At 32.4% G+C, this 25,485-nt stretch overlaps 1 protein-coding gene across 1 annotated transcript; it reads right to left on the reverse strand.

Annotated features, from left to right (window-relative positions):
* Positions 1-5,104: 5,104 nt before the first annotated feature.
* LOC148606030 (uncharacterized) lies at positions 5,105-15,843 on the reverse strand. Its single transcript, XM_088545142.1, has 7 exons — positions 15,668-15,843; positions 10,957-11,044; positions 10,121-10,240; positions 9,489-9,544; positions 7,440-7,591; positions 5,615-5,659; positions 5,105-5,162 (listed from the first exon to the last, which is right to left on the reverse strand). Exons 1-6 carry the CDS (start codon positions 15,771-15,773, stop codon positions 5,618-5,620), a joined length of 564 nt encoding a protein of 187 aa, XP_088401268.1. The 5' UTR covers positions 15,774-15,843; the 3' UTR covers positions 5,105-5,162; positions 5,615-5,617.
* Between the last annotated feature and the right edge of the window lie 9,642 nt (positions 15,844-25,485).

The raw sequence follows: 25,485 nt of genomic DNA on the forward strand, positions 1-25,485 counted from the left end.
AAAGAAATATCCACTTATCTGAAAGGAGTTTTTAATATATTAAAACGGGAATACCTGATTATAAGATTTTCAATACAACCATTTTTTTTTAAAACATACAAAAACAAACAAAAAAAAAAAAAACAAACAATCAAATGGCGTTCCCGTCTAATTAGACATGTTTATCTTGTCGGATTGTTAGACATTTGATCAAAACCCTATGTAGGTATCAATCTTTACAATTGTTAACTTAATGCATTCATATTGGAGAACATAATTCTATTTTGCTACGAACTTCAAGGCCATAAGTACATCTGTTTGATGATTCTGATTAATGCGATAAAATATTTAGTATGGTCACGTATACGCAGCAGATTATATGTTAATGGTATAAGATTGTGCTCATACAGTGTTAAAATATTTAATGCGTGGTCATAATCAAGTCTATTTGGAGCTACATGTAATTTTACTATTATTTCTTCTGAAAGAAATAAATTCCAAGAATGACATACATGTTTGTCACATACTTTCATTATAAAAGGAGTATAATTTGTCCAATTGTAATATAAAAAAAATATTTAACCTGCTTTTTTATGAATTTGTTTTTATATTGAAAAATCACAAGGACCTTTAGGCTGATGACGTGCAACAGGTCCGCTAAGGTTTCAACCAGCCAAGTTGTAAAACTGGTTTGACCAGATTTCTATCATATATTATATACTGAACATTGAAGCATCCCATAATTCAAAACCTCATAGAAAGTACGCTTGAGATTAGATTAACATTGTAAAACATCTTAGTGCTTAGTTGTTTTCCATTTTCGATATATTTATCGGCTTATCAGTCTCTGTTTCCTTTTTTTGTTGTAATATTCTGGATTTGCATGTTAGTTTATTCAATTGTACAAATATATGAATAAAATATGTAAATATTTGTACAAATGTGTTAAAATGTCTAAGATATTTAACATCCTAACAATTTTCATTTTTCACAAAGATAAAAAAATCAAATATTTTAATAATGATGTCAACATAAAGTATTTTTGGCCTAACATCGATATGTATGTGTTTCTCATCAATTTAACACTGTAGTATAGGTCATCAAGTAGTGGTATTAACTTAATAATTGGCCAATGACAAAACTGCTTATGTCAGAGATTTTATGTAGGAAAAACCAATTATATTATAAAATATGTGTGTTGATTGAAAAACAAAAACAAAAACAAAATAAAATAAAACGAAAAAAAAACAAAACAAAAAAAAAAAAAAAAAACAAACAAACAAACAAACAAACAAAAAACAAAATATTTATCATCCAGATATTGTCACCAAAGTGTTTTTTTTATTTAACTTGTTTGATATATTGATAGGTAAAATTTAGCTTAAATGCACTATTGAAAATGGCGTAAACTAAATTGAGAAATATGATGCGTCCCCCTTGCTTGATTCGTACACATAATTGTACTTAAATGTAAAAGAAAACATTGTAATTATTTGTGTGCGTAAATAATATTATAAAAGTCTTATATGAAAAACAAATTATACAAGGAAGTAAATATATTCACAACCAATGGAAATGTTTATTGTTATTTAAATCAAAAGGTTTATAATAAATTCAATGTATAGTTCAAAACTGTCCACATCATTGCAATGTTTATTCCTTTAAAAACCCAAGATACAATAAGTGAAAAATTTATATAATGCTTTCGATATGCTGTACACGTGTTTCGGACAATAAATTCTCATCATCCAGCAGCATTAGCATCAATTATATAGGAAGATTAAAAACAAAAAAAAAAAAATTATAAACAAGACCTCAAAACAAAACCTATCGAAATAGGAAGCAAATCCATAACTGAGAGGTTCTACCAAAATTTTCTTTTAAAGGAAAGAAGCCTCTGTGTTTTATTTATTTCGAAATTTGTAAATATGAAATATGATGAAATCAAATTTGCTATAGTTCGATGTAAGACAAGTCTGTCAACTGTGTTGGTGAATACCCTCGGGGACCTTTTGGTCCACTAGCTGTGTCATTGACCTTGATGAATTAAATTACAAAACAAACCAATCATGAAGATATTGCAAGTTTTGATATGCTGTACACGTGTTTTAGGGCGGAACCATTCGTCAACAAAATTAGCATAAAACATATGGAAATAGAAGCACAATTTTGAATGCAAAACAATAAACATAAAAAGAAGAGAAAGTTAAAAGTAATAATTCTTGTAAAAGTTATTTTATTCTTTTTTTTTATTTTCTGCATAGTGTTTTTCCTTGATTTTTTCATACAATTTCTTTTGAAGATACAAATGTTTTTTTTTTATACAAGTTTCCCCTTCTGTCTATGAACTTTCACCTTGTGCTTTAAATCTTAAAATCAAACGATTTCAAATTTCATGCCGTTACCAATTCACCAGAATCCCATTGCATATGAACAGGTAGGAGGGGGCATAGAGCAAGGGCATTTTTTAATCTTGGAATAATGCGACAGTTTAAAGAATTTTCGTACTGTTAAAAATATGCAAGATACCCCTACAAACATTTGTAACAAGTTCGGTTTCAATTGGTCAAGTAATGTCAGAGGAGGAGAAGATTTTCTCAAGAAATAACATTGAAAATTGCAAAAACAAAAACGTTGACAAAAGGCGATAACTCAAACATATCTAAATCTAACGGTTTTGGAGATGTATGTAAAAATTACTGCCTACTAATCGGCAAACACAGTATTGTATGATTATCTCCACCATGAAAAAAACGTCTTACAATGTAATAGTTAATCTCCATCTTGTAAACTCACATTTGATTTTAAATGAGCAATTTGTCCCATGTATCAGGAAAGCAGATGCTGCTTACCGACGTTCATACCCCAGGTATTTAGTTCCGGTTTCTCATTCAGTATTTAGTTGAAGGGCGTATTCAGTTATTACTTTTTTTGTATAGTGGTTAGTTTCCGGAAACCGAATTTCCTTATACTTGTTCTCATTATGGTTACATTGCTTTTCTCACAGTGAAACAAGGACTTTTGAAAATTTATAACAAAATCCGTGTTCATGGTATAAATAGATACTTAATACTTTTTTATGATCTTCGGATTGGTTGATTGTGGACGAAAATGTTGATCAAACTCCAATATCTTATTCATCAATAAGGTTTGAATGACTAGACCATATGTCGTCCGAGCTCTTGTTTAACGTTCACTGTCAGATATTCAAATCTCTAGCAAGTGATTAGACTGATTATTTAACACAAAACGCGATAATTTGATGCTTGATAGTGATAGCTACTTTTTAAAATAACACTTCTCTCATTTGTTTGCATATCTGGAATATTACAGAAATATTCAAGGCCATTTTAAGGAAGAAAATCGATAGCCTCCTATCTGAACAAAATGGTTCCCATGTTATTCAATGTGTTTTTTTTAGTTTTAAACGTCATGTTTGTCAATTGTGTTTCTTGGGAGAAGAATGTTATGATGCTGCATGTCGTCCATGTGTCAGATTGGGAATCGCCGAGATGATGTTTGCAGTCTATACGAGTTAAAACATATTAACTTTAGGAATATACATCCATTTGTTTAAAAATAAACGGCCAGGAGCAACAATTTATTAAGGTGAAAAGAGACGACATAGATAGTAGAGTCCATGTGACTTAAAATTGATATTATGGTCATTGTAAAGACGCGTAAAATTCAATATGAAAATGATAAAATAACAAGTATAAATCATGTCCAAATGCAAATCGGACTATGACGATTGATAAAGAGAATTATGTTGAAATTCATTTCGAAAGGAGGGGGTGGGGTAGTTCCAAGAAAACAATAATTGTCTGTTGTTTCAATGACTGTCGTTGTTTATCACCCAAAAAATGTTTCAATTCGTATCAGTAGTACTGTGCTTGTTCACGACAATGTTAAACGACTGGACAATCCTTTTCATGGTGTCTTCTTGTTTTTACTCTACAAAACGTTCACCCAAACTCCAAAAGGTCTCACAGGCGTTCACCATTTATCAGCCTTTATAAAACACATCAATGACACTCTGGTGTACAGGTAAAACCAGCTTTGCCCCACCATCTCGTCAGTTTCAAAGCAAAAAGACATTTGGAACCGAGTGATCGCTTTTAGGTGTATTGTGCCTTTGGAACAGACTTGACGGCACCTAGTGGCACTGTTGAAAGTACTTGTAACAACGTGTACGTTCAGATATTAATCTTGTCTATAGACACAAATGGGAAGCGAATCGTTGAATTCTGACGACATGAATAGACCCTTCAGAACTATGGATTTAAAAGTTGGAATCAAAGTATTCTTAATTGAAACATTATGGGGATGGTATATCTGGCATTTCTCATCATCTTTTTTGTAGATTCAAATCTTTTAACCCTGGAAACTGATGCTGTTGTTCGATTAATTTGTTTTTCTATGATAGCATTGCTTGACAAAGTATGAATTCAGTATTTCAAATTTAGCCCTGAAATCTTTGTTTTCGATGCAAATAATTCGAAGTTGTTATGTAAACATGGTTAAAAAGGCATTAAATGTACAATAAATTTATTTTCATTTAATTGTACCCTTTTTAAGAATTTACATGAACACAAAAAATATTACTTTTTCTGTATTGTTTTGGTACAATGCAAACATTTTGCCAATATTATACTTGTTGAATAAAGGTTTTATTTAGTTGTTAAGCAACTTTAAACCAAAACTCATTTGCTTTTGTTACTTTGTTATATTATTTTAGTTACTTTATGTATTTTGTTGTGTATGTTTGTTTTCAATGTCTGGTCTTTGTTCCTGGATTATTTCCTTTTGATTACTGCTAGAACCATGGTCCCATTTATTTCTCTTATCGACGGCAGTAGCTAGTCGTCCTAATACACAACAACGACAAACAAGACGATTTTGATTCTAAAATTATATATTTCACTTTCTTTTGCAGTAATAGACCATTCCCCCCTACATATGCTGTTTATACTTCTCAGTCAATAAGGTATGGCTGAGCTATAAGCGTCCAAATTGGACGTATTTTTTCATAACATTGGTCAAAAAGCCTGTCGTTAAGGCAATGGTGGCGTCTTAAGAAGTCACTATGGTCGCTGATACTACGTAACAACGACAACAAACCAAATTAAATCTTTAGTAAATGAATTTTATTTTCCTCGAATAAAGGTCAGGAGGTCCATTATCTACAAAATAAGAAATCACATGAGTGATGAATAATGAGTTTGTTTTGCTTGTTATGTTTTTTTATGAAAATATTTTGAATTGATATCATGACTTGAAGTAGAAAACATCTTTGGAAAGATCTAACATTATGTCAGAATATGTCATTTGAATTAATGTTATTTCAAAAGGGATTGAACTTTTCATTGACAGCTTCTTTTGTGCAATAAGGGGGACATAAATTTCAACACTCGTCTGAATATATAGCAATGTTCCATCAGGCTTAAGTATGTAGATTTCATGAAAAATACATTAACCAAACGCAGACCGATTAGGTTGTTGACATACAAAACATCACAAAAAACACACAAAACAAAAACAAAAAATATATCAATAGTCAACAATTTTATCTCTTGTTTCAGGTATGTGCTAAACATAACTTTGGCTGGACAGGTGCATAATTGTGATTACTTACTCACTAAAGTAGTCCGTTGAACACTTGAATCATTCGTCTACATATCTGCAATGTGCAATGTCAGGACCATTATAACTTAAACACACTATGGGCTACTAGAATTTAACATGCCTCTAAATTATTTAAAAAAATGTAATCTAGTATATGTATTATCCTTATATTATCCATATTCTACTCGTTATCTGATTACATAAAGCAGTTTCAAAACAAAAAAGTTTTCAGGAGAACACGTTAGTAGTAAATTTGACCCTACAGATAAAACGATGGTTGATTTCAAAGTAATGTCAATTTATGTATTTGGTTAACAAGTTAGTGTTCATGTTATTACAATATGTATCGTCGCAAATGAAATGCAGTTGTGTTTTTTAAATAATCACAATTGTTGTCTTGTCATGCCAAAGCGTATCATGAATTAGCACGATGATGAACTCTTTTTTAAGCGAACATGACTTTGTTATGTCAATGTGTGTCTTTAATAACACGACAGTTGACTTGTTCTGAAACTATCTACATAATTGTCAATGAAATGCCGATTGTGTATCGCAAGTTATCATGATGTCTGTAATGTTATGTCAATGCGTATCATGATTTGTCTCGATGATTTTCATGTTTGTAGAAAACACAACGGTTGTAAATGTCGTAGTAAGGTGTATGATAAGACAATATGCATCTTATATGAGCATGATGGTAGGTCAATGATACCACAACGTGTATCGTATGTGAACATGTTGTTGGTTAAATGGTATATAGCTTTATATAGACAATATATAGCTTTTGCAAAAATGATTGTGGGTCAATGATTGAACAACGTGTATTTTATTTGTACATGAAGGTAAGTCGATGGTATAACTATGTGTATCTTATGCGAACATGATAGATGGTCAATGTTATAACAACGTGTATCTTATTTGAAGATGATGGTAGGTCAAGGCTGGAACAATGTTTATCTTATGCGACGATGATGGTGAGTTAATATTAGGACAACATAAATCTTGTGTGTACATGATGGTGGGTCCATGCTAGGAAAACATGAGTCTTTAGTGTACATGGTGGATGGTCAATGTGATGACAATATGTATCTGTAGTGTACTCTAAAGTGGGTCAATGTTATGACAATGCATATGTGTATCTTTAGTGTACATGATGGTAGGCTAATGTAATGAAAATTGAATTTTAAGGTCAAAAGTACCTATTACACGGGGCATTATTTTCTGTCATCTTGGTTAATGTCATAACAATGTGAATCGTAGTAAACAGGATGATAATTACTATTATACAAATGTGTATCTTGATGTGTTATTCACTGATTTCTCGTAATAGAAGATTGTGGTTGTACTGCGTTAAAATATGTGTCGTAGTTATGTCATAAAACTGTGTCGTGTGGGGAAACAAGGTGTGTAATGTGAGAAAAAATGTGTTCTTTTAAAAGACGATGAGGTATATATGTTGTATAAAAGATGGTGAATCTATCATTTTAAAGAAAGATATAAAAAAATATTATGCGGCAAATGAGATGTGTTGTTCAATATAACATATCTGTATAATGCAATATTTCAAAGTATTCGGTGTTATGTGTTTTTATATTGTACAAAAACGTTGCTTTTAACTAACACGTGTTTCTAGTTAAACTGTTCTGTTAAAATCTAGGATTGAGAATCGTGGCATAGTTTTGTTTGACAAAGCACGTCTCAACCAAATATGAAAAATAAAATTTTTAATCACCAAAATTATTCACACAAAAAAATGTATATTTTTTATTTGAATAGGAATTGTTTGTTTTTACAGCCAAGGTAACATAAACTACAATACATATATGTGCACTTACTTCTTTCCTCAGTCTTCTTTTTAATCTGTCCATGAAATTTGATCTAGTTTTAGTTATTTCTAAAGCAGAATCCTTAGTTTTGTCAGGTGTGAAGGTCACAGAAATATTGCGAAGTTTGACATAACAATAAACGACACTTTGTGATTTTTTTTCTGTAAAACAACAATATAGTCAGTCAAGTTAACCTTAACGAGATTTCTACTCAAATTATTAAATTAACAGTACAACTATAATGTAATAAAATGTTGATAAAGTAAATTGAAGTGACAGTAAAATCCAGCCGTAGTACTAGCTTATTTTAGTGGGTTTTGAATTTATCGTCTTTCTTTAAATGATACAAAACCTAAATTGTCTATGACTTGTTGTTATCTATTTCTTAGAGTACAATATACTTGCACTATTATACCATGAACAATGTGACACGATCTAGTGATATAAAGATTCGTTGTTGTAATTGGTTGTTTTCTATAAAACTTGATTGATCTGAAGTCACTTTTTTTGACATTTCTAAATTTGTTATCCCGACAACATTGGTGACGTTATTGGAAGTTAGCTAAGATCTTCTACCTGACAGACGCCGTTTGTTAGGCGATATATTTTTTCTCTTACTCGTGAGCGTTGAATGTGGCAATTATTTTATCTTGCTATATTTAATTTCAACTTTCAAATTAAACTCGATAAAATGTCATGGATTACGATATTATGATATTGCAATCAAATAACTTGGGTTGACATTTTGCGATGTTCAACTTTCACTCATTATATAAACGCAACCAATAAAGAGACAATGACAACAACAGTACAATTTGTTGAAGTATGGTGTCAGTTCAGTTATCTTTAATTTAGGATTAATAATGTAGAGAGCATCGTCAATATATCAGTATCAAATTTTTAAATCAAATTTAAAATCCAAATCCTCTTGTGTCTTGTATAGTTTTGCACTGAGATGAGTACGATCGACTAATGCAAGGTTAAGGTCTAAAAGGACGCGAATAGCCGATGCAAATTGTGTAAGTATTCCCTTTCTTTGGAGAACTCGTTGATAACCGAACTAAATCCATATCAAACATTGATTTATCAAGTTAAAGATCCGTTACATTTGAAAGAAGCCCTAATCCTTACGGATGATATGTTTTTTTTAAAGTATTTTCACTTTAATTTGCGAAAAATCAATATGTAATTTTTAAGTTTTAAAACTCAAAGGTTGTTTTAATTTAATTAATCTCAGTGAATGAGAGATATATTAAATTATCAAGACGATCGATCGAAGGATCAGGTGAAAAAAATATATAAGTGTACATACAAAGCAATGGATTATAGTAGAATTATTTATTAGTTTAACAAAAGAGTTATTAGAGTTGTCTATACGGATAAACACGATTTTTTTCTAAGCCAATGAAAGATAATGCAAATACTGTGAAATTATTTAATCGAGGAGTGGTGTTAATCGTATGTAAACTACAATTGTGGTAATTCGAAGACATCTCACCTGAGGTAAGGCAGATGGTTTGCTCGTAATTAATCCTTCAAAAATGTAATGCGTTTGTATACAGGATAACACGAGTTATCGTTTATTTCTAATCTAATTATCAAGCATCCGTAATGCACCTCACATACAAACATGTTGTTTGAGGCTTTGTCAGTAGATAGAACAACACAGTTTTTAATGAAGGGGAGAGAACGGTCGACAATCTACATTTTTGTATGAAGTGCACGACGTTGCGAGAAAGTATAGATTTATGCGGGTGATTTGAAAGGCCATACTACTTTAATGTTCTTCTGTTGTTGGTAAAACACGTTAAAATGTTTATAAGTTATCAGCACTAGACTGTCACATAATGTGGCATAATAAAGATTACACAGACAAAATGACGGTATTTTTTGTTGCAATTAATCACACAAAAGAAGACATTGAAAAGAAGTTTCTGACAATACTTGGAATGAGTTTTTTTTTGCCTAAAGAATGTAAAGCAAACATACACAACGATTAGCAGCTCAATGTTTCAAAATTAAAACAAACCAGTAATCAGGGTTGCGCATAATACTCACGGTATCTCAGATGTACAAAAACATTGGTTGCAATGGCTGTAAATGAACCTGAAACTCTGAAATATGTTAAGTAAAAAGTTTACACGTACTAGAAAACTACCTAAGGTGTGCATATCCGAATATAGTTTTATTTGTACGAAAGAAGTAATATAGTGAACCAAGATTCTAGGCAAGATGTAATCCAGAGACAAAGACCATACATTGAAAACGGACACACGCAACAAAGAAAATAATAATAATAAATAAAAAAAACAAAAAAACAAAAACAAATATCATACAAATAACAAGCGTTAAGTGTCATCTGGTTTTCACGAAACGTCCGCCTAGTTGCTCATAAACAGTATACTCCGGGGTAACTATGGCAGGATGAATAAATCTGTTTTCATGATTAAGATAGATACACCGAAGTATGACTCAAATGACTCGAATCCCCTGTTTCTTTAAGAAATGTCTAATAATTATGACATAATGTGACGTACAAAAAGTTATGACTTGTAAATGCATTCATCAATTTATCATTAATGTTTCTATAACAAATCATTGTTTGACCAAAGTATTACTTTACTTTGTCATATGTCTGAATAATATACACTGAAATGATCATAATTATTGAAATGCAAATGTACACTCACATTGGGAAGAAAATCCACCTTCCTCTTATTCTCACTCCCATGTTTTTCAACCATATAAAATAATAATCGTTTGACTCTGTAATTGTTATGGTTGGATGTTTCGTTATTACTAAAGACTGTCTGCAAACAAAAACAAATTTAAGGTTCAAAGAGGAACACATTACATGTACATTTGTATACTTAATTCTAAACTCAAGGGATATATACTGTGAACGAGACTAATACATACACAACATGCATCAAACGGACATCACATGTCTAAACTACAGTGATAATTGTCTAAATTGAAATCCTAATAAACTGAAAGAGAATCTAAATCGGACATCTATAAATCTTTATCCAGAACACAGTTCAGTTTAGACACGTTTATTTTATACACTTTTAAAAATTGTAATTGTATGTAGGATAAGGTCACGTTAGCATTGTTTGCATGCCTTAAGTACCGCATTGTCGAATGTTATGTGTGTCGTCTTTTAATATACTATTTTATTTCCTTTTCATGAAATACACATCTTACATGTAATGTTTGTTTTTATTCAAATCATTATATCTTAAGGTTTAAACTTATCGATACAAACCTTGTAAAAAAGAAGAAAAATTGAATCATAACTTTTAACCTATTTTTTACCTGTGTACCTGATACTTACAATTTTTTTTTGTAGGGAGGAGTCAAAGTTGTAAGTTATTTTCCGGTCTTTGTATGTATTATCTTTGTTTATATATTATGGTCTTTGTTTAATGATTTAGTTGTTGCCTCCTGATGAAACATATTCTGTTCCTTTTTGACTGCAGTATGTTTTTTGTCTGTACGTTAACGTATGGGAATTAAAACTTACATTGTGTACGATGCACTTCTCAATTGTATTGACTTAATAGCTACAGATTCTAATGCACCTGTCAAGGCTTCCTTAATTTTGGCAACAGCTGCAACAAGTAATTAAAGGTTAATTTCAGACGAGACAAATATCGTTGTTTAAATGTGTAAATTTCGTGGTTTCAGACGATACGAATATCATACGTTTATATTGAACGCTTTATAAATAATTTTATGCCATACTAAGGAAAGAACAAGCTGAATTTCGAAAAGAGAAATGATGCATCGATTAAATAACTGCTTGAAAAATATCACTGAGTAATCTATTGAATAGAAAACGCCACTGCTCATTAATTTTATTGATTTCAAGAAGACCTTTTACAGTGTCCATAGAGCCATACTTTGCTTTGGAAAATTTTAAGAGCTTACGGAGTTGCCAAAAACAGTTTGTAATCCTAATTAAATACTTCTACACATAATTCGAGTGCTCTGTCCTATAAAACAACAAAGACACAGATTGGTTTACAGTAAACTCTGGAGTCAGACAGGGTTGTATCATCTCGCCTATCTTATTTTTAAATGTTATTGATTGATTCATGAGGAAGACCACAGGTGACTCAAAAAGATGAATCAAATGGTCCATTTGCTCCACCTTAGTGGACCATTACTTTGCTTTTGATATCGCCTTATTGTCATCTTGGCGTGACCACATACAAGAAAATCTCAGAGATTCAGCCAATACGCCAGTCAACTTGGATTATTTTAACACACACACACACACACACACACACACACACACACACACACACACACACACACACACACACACACACACACACACACACACGCACGCACGCACGCACGCACAAACAAATAAACAAACAAATACAACATCTATGAATAAAATGGAAGTTGGTGGCAATGAAATACAGCAAGTAGACGACTTGATAAATCTAGTATCATCAGTGAGCAGAAAAACCAAAGACAGAAAGACATAAAAAAACAGACAAGCTAAAGCTAGAGCAGCTTTCTACAGATTAAAGCCCATATGGAAATCCAAACATTATAGCAGAAAAACCAAAGTTAAATCTGTACACTTGCACGGAAGTGAATGTTGAAGGGTTACTTATAAGGTAAACGTGACATCCGTGTCAAACTTTCATCATTACTGCCTCCGACAAATTTGCAACCTCTTTTGGCCGAATGCCATCACAAATACCAAATTACTGAAAATGACTCCAAATGCATAATTGATGAAACAACACAAAAGCGAATTAGATGACTTGGACATGTCTTTAGGATAGAACGATTACTCATCACTAAAGCAGCCCTAAGATGGACACCACGGCCAGTCGGAAGACCGAATGAAGCTCGCTTAGGAGTGTTGTGGGAGAATTGAAAGAGTTTAAGATGACATTGGGAGAACAATGCAAAGCACAGAGCTGAATGGGGAGATAGGTTGGTAGGTAGATATTAATGATATTTATCAAATACCATTGCCTAGGCTCTTACATATAGGCCTCAAATCCTTGATTTTCCTCAAATCTTCAATTTCAAGCATTTTAACATTTCGAAATTTGAGTTGAGGAAGGGTTTGAGGAAAAATCTGAAATTGACATATTTTATGAAACCGGACCCTGAACTATCCCTCAGAATATGATAATGAACGAATCCAATTAATGAACATCTATTGTGTACAGTACTTCAAACCATTACATAAAGTTTCTGCGATACTGCATTAACTCGTTGGAATTTAATCCACATATTAAGACAAAGATTGTCGTTTTAAAATGTCGGTTTTAGTTTAGTCAACAAGTCTTTGAAAGTTTCGTATTTCAAGTCTAAGCACATTTTATGATGTCGATAAACCCAAGGAGTTGAATGTATAAGGATTGAAATATCGCGCATTTTTACATAATATCCAGATAAATATTTTGCATGGGAAGATTGACATCAAGATTATATAAAACGCAATTCGTTGATTCTGAGCGTGTCTTGTTAATGGCAGACGTTTTCCACCGCTTCAACATTTCATCACGATAAATGCAAGTATTTTTACCAAAATGGTTTCCTCTTCATTTAAAGTTTAAACTCCTACTTCAACACCTGATCATACGTCATAAAATTAAATTAAAATTGATTAAAAATAGACCGAGGGTGGATATACGGAATTTTATAGCCGAAGCTTTCCCTGTCTTTGTGATATCAGCTATTAATATATCTTGGTTGTAACTCTTGACTGCGTAGCTCGCGCCATCGAGGAAGGTTTTCATTCTCATTTAAAATCAAACCTCTTTTTCCAAAATCCGAACAAACATCAAGAAATGTGTTTCAAATTGTTACAAAAATGTCCGAGGGTGTTTATAAGGAGTTTTAAAGCCGTAGGTTTCCCTTCTTTTATGATATCAATGCTTTTTTTACCCAATTTTGGCCAAGGAGTAAAATATATATTCAACTTACCCTAACCCTGACCCTATCGTATCTACCCCAAAGAACTTGAACCAAAGGATACTACAGAAACTGTGAAGTCGGCCTCATATCTTGACTTACATTTAGAAATTGATGGTAAGGGAAAACTATTGACCAAATTTTACGACAAACGTGATGACTTTTTATTCAGAATTGTCAACTTTTCTTTCATTTGTGTTATCATCCCTCCAGTTCCTGCGTATGGAATATTCATATCACAACTTATACGTTATGTCACAGCTTGACGATACTACTCAGACTATTGGTATCGCGCTAGACTTCTAACATGTAGGCTTCTGTAACAGTGTTATGTTGCTACAGGATTTAAATCATCACTTCAGAAGTTTTATGATCGTAATCATTAACTCCAGGATCCTTAAAGTGTATCCATCTGCACCATGAAAACTGATTTATTCTACGTGTCATAGTTTTCCTTTCCTCGTTTGTCTACCCTGGACTTGACTTTTTATTAGCAACTTGCCGAGGTTTTCAAGAAAAGCAGAGGACGCTTACCCTACTGGTGCATCTGGGTCATGCTCGCAGTTATTGGGGAGCCCGTGTCGCTCATTCATCTTTGTTACTTTGTATGTATTACTGTGTTTATTTAAAGTTTTTTGTTGTGGTTTTCTATTTTCCATGTCTGGTCTTTGTCCCTGGATTACTTTTAATTTGATTACGGCTAGAATCGTAGTTCCCGTGATTACTCTTTCAAACTTATATACAAATACAGTGTTCAGAGCTAAGGCTTCTGTTATTACATACTCAATAGTTAAAATGCATTACATAGTGGTACACGCTTGTTGTATGTTTAAATATACAAATAGTCACTATTGATAAGGAGTTAAAAAAATCTCGGCGCTCGTTTAAGAATCCTGGTTGTCAAACTTTGTTTGATTTATTTTGTACTTATATTTGATGTTTATGAAAAAAAAACAAACAAAAAAAAAAAACAAACAAACAAACAAACAAACAAACAAAACAAACATGTTTAAACTTTAGTACCTATTATTCTTGTCAAAATTGGACAGAAACGATATACATTTATAAACAATGAATATTATATTATTCGAGAAAAATAAGAAATTTCACATATTCGAATGTCTATCTGAAATCACAAAATAAACATTTTCGAAGGAAAAAAATGAATAAGTAAATCGTTTTTAAGTTTTTAGGGTAGTATGTTAAGCAAATAATTGAAAACGTAATACAGTTCAATCATGTAATGGTTGATTAAATAAGCTTGGTATAAACAATAAAACATGCCATCTATCAAAGCTGAAAATTTAAGTTGATCCTTTTTGTTCAAAATTGATACATTGCAGTAATTGCCAAAAGGCAAAGGATAATAATCATGAAAAGTAAATGATCATATTTAGTTGCTTAAATGATATTATAATCAACACCTTTTTTGACAAATGTACGTGCCACTTTTTACTATTTATCCGAATAAGTTTTTTTGTTTGTTTGTTGGGGTTTAACGTCCGAGCAGCAATATTTCAGCTATATTCAGACGATGAACATGAAATGGATGATAAAATGAACATGAAATGAAAAAAAAAGGATGGGTCACAAGGATAATAGGGTCGACAAATTTTGATTGCCACTGGAAAAAGGGGGGATAGGTAAGGTCGGGCAATTTAGCCTCCTGTGGCGGAGCGCAAAGGTTCCTACTCCTATCGAATACCACAGCAGGGTTCTTTAACGTGCGAGGAACGTGGCATTTTTCCCAACACGGTGCACCACTATGGTTTGCGGTCAGGTTTTCCGTATTATAGCCTGACAAACCAGGATGTAACACGCCAGGGGTACCCCATTCCACCACCTGGGGCACACATCTCAGTTGCTCTGTAGGCAGAGCGCCTAGCCCCTGGCTAGGTTTCTGAGCACTATTTAGTCGCCTTATACGACAAGCTTAGCGCTGCTGCAGGCCTATTTTTTTAACTTCCGGACCTGCACGGGGCATTCAATATCATATATCTTTACTTCAAATTATAGCTTTTCAATTCCAATGAAGGAAAGTACACTTTGAGGTCATTGTGAGATTGAAATTATCACGTCTAACCGAATCTGTATTTGATTCTCTATCATCACCTGTATATGTATTAATATACAATTATACAGTTATATCATTTAACGATGTTTACATCATAGATTCACTAATGAGGGAGTATCATTCGTAACAAGTCTGTCATTAATTTAAAAAAAAGTAAAATATACACTGGTCGAAACTAAATACTGTCAAAATCAGTTCAACAATTCCTTACCTGCAGTTTTATCACCTGGCGCTAGCTCTTTACCATCATGTTGTATTGTGTTTGGAACTGCAATAAAAATACAGGACACTAATAACAAATAGTTGACAAAAAACATGACTGCTACAATGTATTAGTTTAGGTCTGTCCTTTATAGTTCTATCGATAAATCTTTGTTGAATTCTCTTTTTATACTGAGAAAAAATAGAATAATGATGTAAAAAATGCCAAACAAAATCAATAATGATAAAAGGAAACTAAACAAAAAACAAACAAAAAAAAAAACGAGGAAATATCGTTTAATATATGCATGTATTATATAATTTGCCAATACAAAAGGATTATTGGTTTTACGATTTTTTCCCCAAAAATATATGGTAATATATTTATTTCACACGTACAATTTAAGAAAAACCACTGTCGTTACTAATGCTTGAACTCTAGACTTGCGTTATTAATAATAGCTGTTATAAACATTTTAAAGTTTTTTTTTTATTCTACTGCTTCAACATAACTTTAAAAAAAATATTACAGCACATATATCTTTTTTTAAGATTGCATTTTACACAACAGCGGATTCTAAAAATATTATGTTGTCTTCGTCGAATTGTGTAGGGAAAAGATGTATTTATCACAAGTGTGCGTTTACTAAAATAAATAAAATTACGTTCCTTCTTTTGTACAGAATACAACGTATTTTAATCAGGTTGCGTAATGATACTTATTGGCTGGCAAATTGCCGATTTTAAAGTTTTTTTTGTTTTGTTTTCATTAAGACGAAAGTTTACTATTTTGAAAAAAAAATATAATACATTTTGTATTCAATAACCTGGTTTACAAATTTCTTGTGATCTAATTTCAAATGAGTAATAGTGCAAATCCTACTAATCGATCCCCGTGCAGGTCCGGGTGTTAAAAGAATATGCCTGCAGCACCAATAAGTTTCTCGTAAAAAAGGCGACTAAATAGTGCTCAGAACCGGGGGCTAGGGCGCTCTGCCCACAGAGCAACTGGGATGTGTGCCCCAGATGGTGGAATGGGGTACCCCTAGCGTGTTTCATGCTGGAGTTGTCAGGCTATAATACGGAAAACCTGACCGCAAACCATAGTGGTGCATCGTATTGGGAAAGATGCCACGTTCCTCGCACGTGAAAGAACCCTGCTGTGGTATTCTCCAGGAGTAGGAACCATAGGACTCCGCCACAGGAGGCTACATTGCCCGACCCTACCCACCTCTCCCTATTTCCTATGTAGCAATCAAAATTTATTGACCCAATTGTCCTTGTGTCCCATCCCTTTTTCATTTCATCATTTCATGTTCATTTTATACTTAATTTCATGTTCATCGTCTGAATATAGCTGAAATATTGCTGCTCGGACGTTAAACCGCAACAAACAAACAAAACAAACAAACCTATTAATCGTTTTAAAAAGTTATTTGCTTTGTTTATTTGCATAGCCGATTATGGACTAATTAACATTAAGGACGTCATAGAACCACACCAGGTTATACCAAATTAAACAAAACAGTCGGATCATCGGTTTGTAACGAAAACTTTACATGCTTAGACTCCACCTAAACAATTACACCCTCATGAACAAAACGAATGAAACCAAAATAGGAATTTTAAATATTTTATTACTGAACTGTCCAATCAAACACATCGATAAATTATAAAAAAAAACCATTGTTTAATACATTCAAAGAACTGGTCAGGCACAGAAGACACGAACTAAGTCTTTAATTTTGTGGGAAGAAGAGGTTGGTTCAAAATAAAAATAGTAAAACACAAGTAGAAAAGATACAACAGTTTGACTTGTTAGAATCAGCTGAACAGTAGCAGGCGGACAATCAACTCACCAGTTATAATATGGTTGAAATTCAGTTTTCATTAAAAAAAAAATACAATGAAAAAAAATAACCATCTCATATGGGGTTCAACAATGAAATACATTCACTGAATCTATTATTCTCATTTTGTAATATTTTTATCCATTTATGTATACCTCATTTGTACTATATAATGATAATGAATATGAAGAATATGTCAATAAGACAACAACTTCATCGGAATGAATATGCCAGCTCGAGACCACCAATATGTCTTCAATCAACGACGAAGAAACCTTCACGCAAATTGGCAGGCTCCAGTTGGTCCCATAATATTGTACACATATGCTATGAAATATATTTACAGCTCCAACCGCATGTATTATAATATCACTCGCGATCTTATAACATGTTTCCGTTTACAACTTGACTCTTTGCTAAACAAAAACGGAAAATATACTATCATTAATAAAATGTTTTATGTTTTCATTCCTCTCTTTCATAGCATATCTTATTATACAAGCTTGACAATTAATATCCATTTTGCTTCTTTGGCTCTTTTTATAGTTAGTAAATCTACGTACTAACATCGTATGCTAGAAAAGTAAAATCCAGGAAGTACTCCCGACTAGAAAAAACAGTAAATTTACATATGTTTTTTAGCTCAGCATAATTTGTTTTCGACACCCGATTTAAGTTTTTGTTAAATTCTCAATAACATTTTTTTTTTATTTTACCTTTTGATATTCACAAACGAAACCCATTTGAATCTTAAACACAATTATACAACATAAATTACACAGTTCTTAGGTCCTCTAAGTTGGACTGTTTATGCTTGGCTCTTTCTCATTTACTTTGTCCATTACCTCTTTTATCTACTCCCTTTTAACACATATTCATTTTTTTTTGTTGGGAACCTTAGACCTCAATATCCACAATTCATCATATAATTTTAAATAATTTACCTATTCTATCATATTTCTTAAACATCATAATTTTCATTATCAAATTATATAAATTGTGTTTTCATTTCTTATTCTATTTATCTTTCTAGATTTGTTATTACCAATGTGATCTGAAAATGAAAACAAACAAACATAGAAGCAAACACAATGTTCAGTCACGAGTCATGAACAGCCAGCGTATAACTTAAACATTAATAAATAACATACTACAGTGTTGGAGCAATGTTGTAAAATCTTTATATTACCATTAAGAAAAACAATTATAAATAACTGTTTCCTCTAATTGACGAACAATATGTTTATATCAACATTCATTACCTCATAGGTTTCCTTTTCTCTTTCGTCTACACAGCCAAATGTGCCACATTTGATAATCATATGGTGCTCGATTCATATGATAATCATATGGTAATCATATGAAAATTATATGATATTAATCATGTGGACGTCATATGATAATCATATGATTCTCATATGATAATATGGGCTTGAAAACATATGATAATCATATGGTTGTGAAAAACATGTGATTATCATATGATAACCATGCGATTATCTTATATTAACTAAAATATATGAGTATTATATGGTGCTCAATTCATATAATAACCATATGGTGCTCACTTTATATGATAATCATATGGAGCTCACTTCATATGATAATCATATGATGGAAACCATATGATTCTTATTTGTGGCACATTTGCCTGTGTGTGAGTTGAGACAGAGCTGCTCATTTTTTATCGTTACTTTGTATGTATGATTATAGTTACTTTATGTTTTTGTTGTGTACGTCTGTTTTCCATATCTGGTCTTTGTCGCTGGCTTATATTATTTTGATTACCGCTATAACCTTGTTTGCTTTGATTCTCTTCATTTACCACAATCATCTTGGTTGAATTAAATGATCTGAGGATTCCCCTTTTTTATTTTAATAGTTTTGGAAAATAAAAAAAAACTGTACACAATGTTTCTTCATTGAAAATTGACTTGAAATATCTTTACCTTTATCTCTAGATAATGTATGAGAAATGAACATTATAAGGCAACAAAACAAACTCGTAATATAAAACATAGCTATATGTGGTGTTTGTCTTTTAAACTGGTGGTAGTCAAACGTATATCATATTTCTTTTATATAGTTGTTTTTATACAGAAGAGTTAACAAAATATGTATGAAAAAATAACATACTTGACATAACTAATCGATTTAGTTTTACATTGGTTAAATCGCTTGTGTCAAGTATATAATATGGAAAGTCTGGTAATTTAATTCGAATGTACATGTACTTTGAATTAGTTGAACAGTTATCTCATTTGTACTTTTTCTCGACAAATCTCTATAGATTGTGTACTATATTAGTGTTTTAAGATACTTAATTCTGAACCAGCGGGTATAATTTTGTTGTTGTTTTTTTTAAATTATTTTTTAGGTATTTAAGCTGATTAATTCCAATGTTCATGACATAAAACGCTTCAATGTACCGTATTATACCTGGTAGACTATAGACCTTTTTTTCATATTCAGACTTTGACTTTTTAAGATTTTGAGAAAAGGGAAATGACTATCTACATTTTTGTAAGCCGACAGACCGGTTCAAATTGGACAAATGGGCACAATATACTTTAAATCAAAAACAATTTTATAGCCGCAATAAGTACTTGGATATTTTTATTGCTTATTTAAAACCATTCAGGTACGTACCGAAATAAAAGTGGTTAAAGTTTAAAAAAACAAAACAAAACAAAACAAAAAAAAAATGTTTCCTCTCCAAAATGAGACCGTCAACATAATTGTCGTGTATTTGTGTGTTATGTCCCTTTGAAAAAAAAGCTTGCTAAAATTCTGTAAATATGAAAACAAGGACTATAGGTATCACATTTTAAGTATTTGAAAACTTCTCACTTGCTAAATGATGTAATGGTAATTTATCTAATGATTGATAAAGACAGATACTTGAATAGAGATAAGTAAAGCGATTACTTGGTTAAGACGAAATTATATAATACTTCTACACTTTACTTATATGAAAATAGATTTAAACGCATTGTTCATGTAAAAATAAAACAAAATAATCTATCGCTAAATTAATCAATTAAAAAAGTCAAGTGAGATGGAGACAACACACTATCTGTCAACACACTGAGATCATTTAAGACATAAAGAGGCAAGTAAACTATCAGCCCTAACATGCATAAAAAGATAAAGACAAATACAGTATAATGAATTAAGTTCACTTACACAAACAGCGTTCTGTAGCCATTTTGAAAACATACCTAGTTTTATCTGTGTCTTTTTTAAAATTAGAAGAACAGTCTAGTTACATCTTTCGTTCCTGTTAAAGTGCACGACACACTTGCTCTAAGTGTTGTGCAAATTGTATGTTTCCGTGTCCCCCTTGTTTAAAATGTAAAATAGATACACATTTTTTTATTGTTCACATATTTGACAATTAATTCAAGACAGAACAAGCATGTGTTGTGGTTCTTTGCGTACAGTATTTAAGTTTTCTTAAATCTAATGTTTTAAGGCTAAATTCAGCTATATTTATACACCTATATACAGATGACTGTTTAATTGTTTTTCTTTTAAATAAAAAAGCTTCCACAACAGCATTTTCTCCATATCAAATCATATGCATGTCTAAAATCCCAAATAAAAATCGTTGTAAAATAAAAAAGTGAATAATTTACAAAACACAAAAGCAATCGCCAAAAATCATAATTGCAAGATATTGTTTGATGACATGAAGTACTTCCGAAAAGTGTGCAATCTTTGCACACTTTTCGAAAGTGCACATGGTCCACGCTCCCAGTTTTTAGTGGAGTCCGAGTTGCTCATTTACTTTTGTTACTTTGTATGTATGATTTTAGTTACTTTATGTTCTTTGTCGTGTATGTCTGTTTTCCATGTCTGGTCTTTGTCCCTGGATTACATTCTTTTGATTACCGCTATAAACTTGGTTTCCTTGATTACTCTTTCACACCACTGGGTCGATACCTCTGCTGGTGGATTTTGTCCCCGAGGGTATCATCAAACTAGTAATACATTTTTTTTAAAAAATTAATGGTTTTAACAAGAGGAATGAAAGAAAAACAGGCTCAAACCTGACAGCAGATCGGACACTCTGTTGTCTTGAAAGTATGTGGTGTCCCCAGATGAGAATCTTAGCACACTCACTTTTGGTATGGAAAGTGCCCTGACCAATTTAACTAAAAATACCCGATCAAACGTTCAGTCTGCAGACCATCTACTCCAGTACAAAAAATTAAAATAATCAAACCATGCTTCATCACTTCAAACGATATATTTGACTACAACGATGACGAACCACATTGTACCATATCAAAATGTGGTATTAAAAATTGCAAAACATTCTTATAACCGACCCTTACTTCTCCAGTTCCCTTACAAACAAAACCTTCCATACAAGAAGTCACGATGACTTAAGTTGCAAATCAACAAACTTAATATATGGATTAGAATGCAACTTATGTGGTTCAATATATGTTGGAGAAACGCAAGAACGAGTAAATAAAAGAATGTGCGATCATCGTTCCAGAATTAACACCACCAAATTCCCAACAGTTTATCAACACTTTAATCGACAAGATCATTCAATCCTCTCCATGAAAGTTCGTATTTTAGAGAAAAAAAAATACCATCCTACGAACAGTCCCGTTCTAAGTAAAAACTATCGTAGGGAAAGAGAAGAGTACTGGATACGCAGACTAGGTACTGCAATACCTTACGGATGCAATGACAACATCAAAAGTATAGGAAACCTTTCAAGCCAATATAACAATAGCGTAAATATGATGAATTTGTATGACAAAAATCCAAGACGGGAAAGGAGTCATGGCCATCGCCACTTTACGTCACCTAAGTTACATGATGTCTCCATGAATGGTCTCCTTCCTTTCATACAAAAAACTCTTGGATTTAATCACATTAGAACCAAACTTTATTCTATACCTCTCACTCTACTACACTCCCTTTACAAAACAAGTCTTGACACTCATGTTTCTGACCCCACCTCATCATTATACAGACTTGTTGCCATCATTTTGGATATTGGTTTCCACAGACTCTTTAAACCAGTTTGTGTGAAAAGTCAAGGTGAAGAAAAACGATCATTTCTTCCACTACCGTTTGTCAACAAAGGTATAGATGCAATTAATTTGGCTAACATCCTCTATCACAAAAACATTACCAACAAAAATTCCCTCATATTTAAAAGACAAATCCATACCAATTATTTCATATTCCTATACTTCACCCATTGCATCCAAACTTTTCAATTATAAAAGGCTAATGCAGAACCTCGAGATTGAGGACTTCAAGGCTATACCATCTGACTGTTCTTGCAAACCGTCTTCATTCAAATATGGTCCTTCTGGTCACGTCGTTACGGGAGATTTAACCATTATCGAAAACGAATCTCTACGTAATATCCTTTCTAAAGGTCCCAAGTACCGTGAACCACGCTCCATAAATTGGAATTATAACTTAGAAGTTCTTATGGATGCCATCGAGGACTATGCTAGAAAATGGATAAAACGAGAACAAGAAGACATTGATTCTCTGTCAGAGTGGTTAAAGGCCGTGAGATCTTTAATTTTGAAACGAATGAAAGTTTTAAGTAGGTCAATGAGTGCCAAGGCTACATCAGTTTTCAAAGACCCCGATGTAGCAAATACATTGTCTACTATACATGACAAAGCCCAAAACAACATTGTTTTTGTCTGCAAAACGTTTTATATCCAATATTCATTATGAGAGTTAGACGTAGAAAATAATAGTAGTGATAAGACCTATACTGCTACCACTCTCTCCAAAGAAGAGATTGTGGAAAACCATAATTCTGTGCTATCCCCTCTTTGGTCTATCTACCAAGCACGATGATTGTGATTTACCGTCTATGTACTGGATTCCTAAACTTCACAATCAAACTTCAAACAACGTTTCATATCTGGATCTGCAAAATGTACCATCAAACCTCTTTCAAAACTTTTAACTTCTATACTCACAACTGTCAAAGAAGGTCTGCAGTCCTACCACAACACTTGTTACTCCCGTAGTGGTATTAATTCAATGTGGATACTGAAAAATTCGAAAGATCTTTTGGCGACAATCACTTCAAGGCAATTATCTGAATATAATGGCATTAAAACCTATGATTTTTCAACACTGTATACTTTTATTCCCCATACTCAGTTAAAATCCCGACTTAAAAACATTATACATCGTTGTTTTTCCAAAAAGATGGTACACCTAGATACAAATATATAGTTCTGTGGTGGACGTGTCTTTCAACAAACGGTCGGTATTCCAATGGGAACAAATTATGCTCCTTTACTTGCTGATCTATTTCTTCACTATTATGAGGCTGAATTTATAGCTGATTTGATCAGAAAGAAAGAATATCGTTTGGATAGATCCTTCAATCTCAGTTTCCGCTATATAGATGACGTATTATCTTTAAACAATCCTAATTTCGGGGATTTTATACATTGCATCTACCCAAAAAGAACTTGCGATAAAGGATACCACAGACACTGTGAAGTCAGCCTCATATCTTGACCTACACTTAGAAATCGATGGTAAAGGAAAATTATTGTCCAAACTTTACGACAAACGTGATGACTTTTCATTCAGAATTGTCAACTTTCCTTTCATCTGTGGCAACATCCCACATACGTTATGCAAGAGCTTACCGAAACTACGCAGACTTTTTGTATCGCGCTAGAACTCTAACAAATAGGCTTCTGGAACAGTGTTATGTTGCTACAAGATTGAAGTCATCACTACAGAAGTTTTATGGTCGTCATCATGAACTCGTGGATCATTATGATGTATCCATCAGCACCACGAAAACTGATTTATTCAACGGGTCATAGTTTACCTTTCCTCGTTTGTGTACCCCGGACTTGACTTTTTATGAGCAACTCGGTGGGTGTTTCTAAGGACGCTTACCCTACCGGTGCACCTGGTCCATGCTCCCAGTTTTTAGTGGAGTCCGAGTTACTCATTTACTTTTGTTACTTTGTATGTATGATTTTAGTTACTTTATGTCCTTTGTTGTGTAAGTCTGTTTTCCATGTCTGGTCTTTGTCCCTGGATTACATTCTTTTGATTACCGCTATAACCTTGGTTCCCTTGATTACTCTTGTATAACACGCCCTTGGTTGTTGCTTTACCCAAGCTCCGAATTTTCTAATCATCAGACATCATACATTAATTGTGTGTCCATATACCCTTCCAAATGAAACAGGATAATAGAAATTAATTTATTATGAAGTATGTGGGAAAGTGAGAGGTTCAAAAGACTGTTTAAAAATACAAATGTATGTATACGTAACGAAGTCTTCATTTCACAACCTTATTTTTGTAATTGCTGGAAACTGAGTTAATCCTAGTAAAATAAGGTGTGCATGTTTTAACTTGATTTTAACTGCACACCAGATAATGGATAAGTATATAATTTAAGCAGTGGAACAAATACTCTTACGGCATCAGATTATATTCATATGTAATATTATATTGCACTTTTATAACCAAATGCATTTTCGAGCTTACGTAGTTTTAATATGAATGTAAATATTTGTTTAATGGTGCCTAAATGCAAGTTTTGTTTTACTTTTTTGTTGTCAAAGGACAATTGGCGAACATTCCTATGACTCATATCTTTTTTTGTTATTTATTACGTCAAATAGAAAGAAGAAGATAAAAGAGAGTCTGATCATTGATGCTGACATTTTACATATATTTGCATATCTGGTGTACTGGGTTTAAAATTTAAGCTCTCTTAATTTCCAACGAAAAAGATAAAACAACAAAACTGTTTTTATTTGTAAAAAAAAAAAAAAAAAAAACAATTAAATTTCATGTGTTATTCCAAGCTAAAAAAGGTATTTAAATTTATAGTTCCTTTTAATTTGATTCAATGTTACAAATTTCTCCCGAAGTAAAAAAATACTTCAGACGTTCAGATGTTCCAAATGTAATAATATCTTCATGTGTCAAACTGCAA

Source organism: Perna viridis, chromosome 9 (assembly GCF_037379345.1).
Source record: "Perna viridis isolate PV_CMFRI_1.1 ecotype Kerala chromosome 9, ASM3737934v1, whole genome shotgun sequence".
In the NCBI taxonomy this organism is placed as follows: Eukaryota; Metazoa; Mollusca; class Bivalvia; order Mytilida; family Mytilidae; genus Perna; species Perna viridis.